Source organism: Pocillopora damicornis, chromosome 11 (assembly GCF_964200805.1).
Source record: "Pocillopora damicornis chromosome 11, jaPocDami1.2, whole genome shotgun sequence".
NCBI classification, from domain to species: Eukaryota; Metazoa; Cnidaria; class Anthozoa; order Scleractinia; family Pocilloporidae; genus Pocillopora; species Pocillopora damicornis.
In genome coordinates, this window is record NC_142680.1 from 944,819 (window position 1) to 952,758 (window position 7,940).

The 7,940-nt window shown below is 37.8% G+C and overlaps 1 protein-coding gene across 1 annotated transcript; it reads right to left on the reverse strand.

The window, feature by feature from the left end:
• Positions 1 to 8: 8 nt before the first annotated feature.
• LOC113669522 (uncharacterized) lies at positions 9 to 5,987 on the reverse strand. The gene is made up of 8 exons (XM_089188173.1): positions 5,752 to 5,987; positions 4,479 to 4,764; positions 3,844 to 3,886; positions 3,590 to 3,772; positions 2,753 to 2,813; positions 1,952 to 2,389; positions 1,161 to 1,414; positions 9 to 652 (listed from the first exon to the last, which is right to left on the reverse strand). Exons 2-8 carry the CDS (start codon positions 4,761 to 4,763, stop codon positions 426 to 428), a joined length of 1,491 nt encoding a protein of 496 aa, XP_089044299.1. The 5' UTR covers position 4,764; positions 5,752 to 5,987; the 3' UTR covers positions 9 to 425.
• Between the last annotated feature and the right edge of the window lie 1,953 nt (positions 5,988 to 7,940).

A 7,940-nucleotide genomic window follows, 5' to 3' on the forward strand; every position in this document is an offset into this window, starting at 1 on the left:
TTATTCTGGGTCAGATTTTAAATCATGCATTTTCCAATTACGTTACATTATAATTTCATTACGTGCAACAGCTGCATCTTAGCTGACGGTTATTCATAACTGCCACTTACAAATATCCATACTAGTTATTGGCACTATGCATAAATCAGAAACGTTAAGTGCAAATATTAAAAAGTAGTCAGTGAGAACTTGAAACCAATGGAAAACTCAGTTTTCAGCTCTCTTTTCTGATTTTCATAAGGTTAAAATCGATTTAACTGAAAGTTATTTGCTGGTGTGAATGGGATTCAAGCAAAAGCAAAATCTCTCTAAAAAACTTTGCTGTTTTGAATCGAGAATTTTAACTTTTGAGCATTTTTCAATCAAACGATGTGTTAATTCCGAGCTTATATTCTAAAAGAATCGAGACTTGATAAATGTTAGGCTTATTTTTCACACACAAACGGTAGTCGCCTCCCGCAGCTTGTGTCGTCCCAGGTCCCTTTAGAAATTATCATCGCGACACAGTCCTGGTAACCATAGCTGTTATCTGGTTGACTGACAGCCCAGTTGGTGTATGTTACGTGAGTACCACTGGGCCAAAGGAAAGTCCCCTCTGTGGTGATGTCATTTCCGCCGATCCAAACACCATCAATTGCTTCAAACTTAGGATCTGTTATGATAGATAACGATTTACATTATAATGAGAAGAAAAACCTCCGTGTGAACTGTCAGTTGCAATTGTACTTGTCTCTTCGCACGAGTTGTTCTAAGTTGTATTTTAAACATGTTCAATGTAACGGTCAAAAAGTGGTTTTTAAAGGTTTAAGTTGAGTCTTCATAACATCAAGCGGTTAGCCCTCAAAGCCCGCAAAGCTCTTCCAATTTCCCTAAAGTTTCATAAGTATCCATCTCTGCTCCCAGGTTGAAAGAGAGAGAGACTGTCAGAGTGAAGTACCTCGCTGGAGAACACAACACACTGACTCCGATCCGCAATGTCTCGAACTCAGATCCCTTGTTAATATCCAGGGCTCTACTAACCAGCCCACCTCCTCTAGCTCTTAAAGTGAGAGGCTGAAAATTTTTGACACAAGAGAAGGGTCCGTTTTTTTAATTTTTTTTGTCTCGTAAACTCATGCTGAGTAGGTCGAAGAGGACAAAAAGTATGTCTTTCCATTTACCTGAAATATTGGCAATCTCTTCCGCATTAAGAGCTGTGCCAATAATCATCAGATTTTCTAAATATCCTCTGAGACAGCCCCCGTTGTCCCTCTTCAGTCCAATGTCATATGTCGCATAGGAAGTTTCCGCAAGGAATGTGTCATTCGGTACCTGCTCAGTTCCGATCTTGCTACTGTTTAGAAATAAGTGAACCTCGCTTGTTTGTCGGTCCCAGACCGCTGCGGCATGAAACCATTGGTCAGTCGGGGGAGATCTACAGTATGATGCAATTCGTTTAGTAAGGGACCAGTTTCATAGCCTGGGAGGAGGGGGGGAGGTGTGGTTCAGAGGATTTGGTGGATCACGTGGTTTTCAGAGGGAACAGAGTGGGGATCAGTCGTTTCAAACAGAGTTTAAAAAAGAGACTTTAGGAAATTGACTGCCGATGAGAGGAGATCAGTGATACAACTAAAATCCTCTGACTCCTCTCCCCCCCTCCCCAGGTGATAAAAAAAGGTCGATCCATAACCTACATTGACTTAAGAGCTCAATTTATTGGTAAGTTTTATTTCATACTTGAATCATCGTGGTTCAGAATCAGACCACCAAAACATGAAAACAAATAGAGAACTTCACTTTCAGTTCGACAATGTAACCTGGGATTCACTAGGTGCAGAAATGCGAGGGGCGCCTTAATCCAAACTGTTATTAGAGTGAATATTCGTATTTTGTATAAATTGGATTTAGACAGAATCAACTTTTGGAGCCTTTGCCATTTTTTAACTTTTAATCACCCCTTTCCTTTCCTCACCCCGCTGCAAGCCATGGTTTCCATCCGGTCCTTTGATTATAACCTCCAAAGCGTAGGTTTTGAGCGCTCCCGTCGGATGCGATGAAAAGGAAGTTAGTTTCATTTTTCCAGTCGGTGTAAATAGGTGACGGATCATTGACAGGCGTTTGAAGTTTCACCCAGCTGGCCATGGTAAAACTAGTCTTGTTAAAGTTAACCGCTGGGGTCGTAGCGTGGGCACCCGCTCCGTTCAAGTACAACGACTTTTCGCCGTTGTCCGACTTTTCATCGTTGTCTGACTTTTCATCGTCGTCGGACTTTTCATCGTCGTCGGACTTTTCATCATCGTCGGACTTTTCATCGTCGTCATCGTCGTCGTCATCGTCATCGTCGTCGGACTTTTCATCGTCGTCCGTTTTTGCATCGTTGTCCTTCTCGTACCTTGCTCCATTGAAGAGGCTTTCAAAACAAAAAAAATATTTACTGTGACAATTTCAACAACCTATTTGAATACTCTTTTTATATTTAGAAACTAATAACCGAAGTCAAGTTGGCTAGTGGTGGATATTTATTGAGCTGCGAGGCGGGGAGATAAATACCCCCCGCCAGCCACTGACACTGAGGTAAATAGTTGTTTTATTATATACTGAAACAGTGATATAATATAGCAGAGAGAATTGTTTTAAAAGAACTTTATAATTTCTGATACAAAAAGATCGGTCATCAAAATCGGTTAGAAATTAGAGCAGTTAATTCCACTTAGTTATGTAATATTGAGGAAATGAGAAGACAGGGGAATGCTTTGCTTTTTTCACATCTCACCTGACGTCATTGTCAGTTCCATCCAAAAGCCAGCGTGCTATGATGTGATAAGGCTTTTCACCTTGAATTGCATGATACGATTTATGTGAACAATACTGAATTCAACAATATTTAACTCATTAACTCCCAGAAGTGATTAACATGCGATTTCTCCGGGTCATGTGAATACTTATACCTATCGGATAGAAGTTGTTATCTTGAGTTTACACTAAATTCTCTTAACTTATTTACAATGAATTGTGTACCAGCTAGAGGGGAGAAATAAATTCTGTGAGTTAAAGGGTTAAGATGATTATCATTGATTAGGAGAGGGAAGGTGGAACAAGAGTTTTTTTTTTCCCAAAGGTGAAAACAAAATTAAAGAACTATAGGTGAAACCATCTTACGTTTAGATTACGTTTACGATTAGAGTCATAACAAAACCCATTAGTTTTATTCTTTATACAGTTTCCTAATTGAAATTGAAATCAGTTTTCATCAAGGTTTCTTTGACAAGTTTGATCAACACACACAGCAATCGTTTAGGTCTTAATGGAGAAATTTTCAATGGAATTCCGAGAGTAATTAGTGAACACTGGTTTTGGTTCATTTCGTTTCACGTTTGGTCCTGAAAACTCGCACGATCCCTTAAACCAATCAGATTAAAATTTAATATCAATCGACCCATGGTCACACGTGTTTTCCCGCGCTTCAAGCGTTCTTGTCTTTACTTTGAATACCCATTGACTCCCCGTAAAATTTTTCTTTCCTTGATTGGCTGTTGTTATTACCATGGTTTTCGTTTCACAACACTGACACAAAAAGGAAGCAAATTTCCCAAGAAATTGAATTTTTTACCTGCTGCACTCGTGTCGACTTGACCGATTAAATTAGCGACAATCTCATTTTCATACGCACGTATGATTGACACCAGCTCTCCACCAATTGAACTACAGAACTTTTTTGCCTGTCCCCAAGTTTTTCTTTCGTGAAACAACTTGATGCGTTTTGACCCAAACATAAGCCAACCATCCGGTAGGGCTAAGAGATATTTCAAGATATTTTAGTAAGTGAAAATGAGGACTTTCGATAATTCATGTATGAGAATTTACCGTCTTTGTTGGTACATTCTTCCAAGGTGCAGCGTGAAGGTTCCTACAATAAACACAATAAAACTGATTCAATTTATTTTGAGTCATGGAACATTCAATCATTGGGTGAGATATTAAAATGGTTCAAGATATCAATGATAAAGGATGTGTGATAATGTGTCATTCTGAGTGGCTTGTGTTGCATTTTACCCTTTAACTCCTAAGATCTGATCGTTCATTCTCCCCTATAGCTGCTACACATTTCCTTCTAAATTAGTTGGGAGAATTATGTGTTAGATAAGGGTAACAACTTCTACCTGGTATATTTGAGTGTTCTCATTACCTGTTAGCGGGATGGTGTATGGATTTTGTAGGGAAAAGTTACATGTGAATTACCTCTGAGAGTTAAAGTGTTTAATTAACTCGGAAAGACACTCCAATACGGCAAGGAATGGAAGCCTGGCATGTTTTAAAGGTAACGAAATATTTCTGAACACTTGTAGTGAAAATATGCAACCTGTCTTACTAGCTTCGTAGATAAAACCAGTCAATCTACGAGAGGATGTTCCATGGTTCTTTTTCCATAATGTATGTATTGCCAAACAAAAAGATTGTTGATATTGACATGACTGAAGAACTGGGTTTTCCCTGCTTACCTTCATTTGATGGTACTGGCTTCCGATGCTCGGAACCAAATCTTGTGGGTCAGCGGTTTTGCTGGAATTGTTCAGCTCACACGTGACCCACCCATTTAGTTGCTTTCTGATGTTCACAGAGAAACACAGAGGAGAGTCCACACATTGCCAGCGACAAGCTACCGGTTGGAATACCGTGACAGTTTCTATCACGTGGTTCTTTAGAGCCATTTCATCTTCTTTGGTGAACTTTGTTCTTTTGCATCCAGCAACGAGAGGTAACAAAAATAAGCTGAGCCACTTCATTCTGAAATTTAAACCCGTATTTTGGATTACCTAGTAAGATTATCTTCGTTTAAAAATTACAGTTCAGACAAAAGAATTCAAATTTGGAGAAGCGTATAAAAAAACTTGTCTTTTCTCTATATTTATTGGCGTACTGCAAATGATATTGTTTTGACTGGTAATATAGCACTGGATGATGGTCATGGAAGTTTTTAAAATCTAGAATAAATAACCTGCATAAAATATTTGTTGTTTTTTTCAAGTTACGTGCCTGAGGAATTTCTCTCAAAGAGATAGAACCATGCATGTGCGAACATATGACCAAGGAAACATCGTAGTTGCAGGAAAATAAACATAACTTGCCATAATTTGTTCGGATTTTGTTTTTAATGTTTTTTTTTCTTTCTATACGGTAACAAAAAGTCTTGCGCATATAGCTTATTAAAGTGTTCTAGAAGAGATTGCATTTACGTGATATACCAGCGTCGGATGACATTCGTACTTTTCTTGTAAAGTAAATCCCAATCAAACACGGCATTGATCAAATTATTCATTGCTAGCTTGACAATGAATCAGAGTTTTTGTGCGCAAGGTATCAAATAGTTAACAGAAACTTCTAACGACATGAGCGCAAGGTTTGTGCAGTTGCATTTAATTTGGCCAGCACAGTTAAGACCCATTTGGTAATACAAAAACAAATTAAGTCAAATTCAATACCCGACAAATTTCATGAAAATGAGGCGAAAAACAAGATCAGAATGTAAAAGCAGCTACTTACGACCTGAGTGAAATTTCAGAAATAACTGATGATGGCGAAGAGCCAAATTCTGAATGAGATATTTCGTTTGCTTTCACAATCGGGCTCAGTCTTGTATGATGGTTTCATTTCATGAGTTCAGCAGCGTTTTAAACTATTCGAATCCGCTCTCTTACCATTTGTCCGAAGAATGAGAGACTTCTTTAACGAATTACAAATTTGGAAGTTTAACATAAACACTCCTCCACTAACCTTTCCTTTCTCGCCTAGAGTCTATTACATTTTATTTCTGAACTTATGTTTTTAAGCCAGTCCAGAGGTGTTTCATCTGGTAAATAGACGGCGACGTTAACAGATACCAGTGCGATGGGTGAATTCTTGTGACTTTAGTTAACGTAACAATGCGACTTTGTCTAGAGCGATATGGACTTCTGTCTTCCTCAAGACTTTATAGGCGGTCCAATAATTGTTGACCGTGAAGTGAAAATGGTTAGAATAGTTTGGTTTTCGAGCAGATAATACTATTTTTATTTTCATTCTTAACAAAAGGCACCAATGATGGCACCACATCTCTCTGTTTACGCCTTAATGTTGCTTCTTTCGTACCTGAAATCATCTGCTCGTCAATCAATGTGCCCTATGCATTATTTTGGGTCCGACACAATAGGATAGGCATAGCAATCTCTATTGGCATGCAGAAATAACGCTTAAGAATTTAACAAAGTAGTAGCTTGTGTGCCGTTTTGCGAAACACAAAAGGTAGACATACTGTGATGGCCGCGGGTAAACATTTTTCTTATTAGTTATTCCTTTCGCAATTTGTAATTAAATTACGCGATGTTATGGTCTAAACCATATTTCTTAAACAAAATTATACTTTTTGCCAACGTGAAAAGCGAGATCTCCTGCACCAGTGAACTCATAGTGTGGTTCTTTTTAAATTCATGTCAAGCATAATAATTTTCAAACGATTGTCTGATGTGATAGATTGCTGGTTAAATTCATCCTCTGGCCTGACAAAATGAATATTTATGATGAGGACGCAAGTGCAATCTTTTTGTGTCTAGGCTCTCTCATAAAACAGGTTAAATGTAAACAATTGGGTGAGATAATCCCTTCGAACTGAAAATATTTAATGCATTTCTAGCTCTGAAACTTAAAAATTTTTCTTTCAAAATATCACTCGAATCAGTCGCAAACCTAACAACATTACACATATCCTAGATGGCACAAGATTCTGAACTAAACGTGAGATCATTCTAGTAAGAAATTGTTTCGTGTTACACCTGAAGAGGCGTTGTAATAAGTTACACATTGTTTTTGCCTTATCATATAAAAAATTCAACTTAACTTTCTAACCACAAGCCAAGCTTTATAAACGCGTTTTATGCGATAGAGGTTGTTTAGCAGTTGTGCCATTTTGCGCTAATTTTCGAAGGAGGTTCAAGGTATGTTAAACTGAAAATTTTTTTCATCGATAGACGGCGAAGATCTTGTAATTCTCAGCCTACGCTTAGTTAATTTCTATGAAAGAGTCTAGATCTTCTTTGTGGTTATTTCAATTATGTAAATAAGGTTATTCCATATGTACAGAGTGCGAATTTCAAATTTTAAATCATGAATAACAAACCTCGGTGAACGACTGAGATTTACTGTCGACGATAGGATAATCATTAGCTGATACACTGAGTTGGGAAAAAATTCAAAATGTGAGTGAAAGCAGAGCGTAACCAAAGTTAATTAGTTAAACTCTAGGCAGCTATCGAGAAAGATAAAACCATGAGGCAAAGCTATGTTTACAAAAACAAAATCTTAGGAACTCACGTTGGGGGGGTCAAGTTCAAAGCTGAATATAAAAGAAAAAATTTGCAGTAAAACTAAATTAGCTGACAGTAAATTCAAGCAAAAGATATAAACTTATGCATCAGAGAACAATGTCGTGGACAAAATAATCCGCACGTTATTCGGACTGCATTAAATTTACTTTGAAACTTTATGTGTTTTAAACAAACTTTAGTAAATAAATGTCTGACTCGAGAAAGTTGTTAGGCCTTCTTTTAGCCGGGATGCCCAGGAGCTTCTGTTTTAAATTGATGACGATTGCGAAGCCTTGAGAATGTAAATGATTTTCAATTATCATGCAAATAAAACTCAAAATTTGAAAGAGTAAAGTTTGAGAAATAGATAAAGCTGACTGCAACAGAAATTTCTCATTCTAAATGGTCTAAGCGATTAGCAAGCGCGCTTACTGCGCGCCCGCAATACGTGGGTGTTATTTCATGCTGTTCCGACCTGAGGGGACTGACCAAACCTGCAGTGGTTTTACGAAACCAATAAAGCTATTCGCTTTTAATTAGATTGCCGAATTCGACTGCAAATCATCCAACTACACCTGATAGTGAATTAAAAATCTCTAAAACGTGGATCGACGGGAGGAAAAA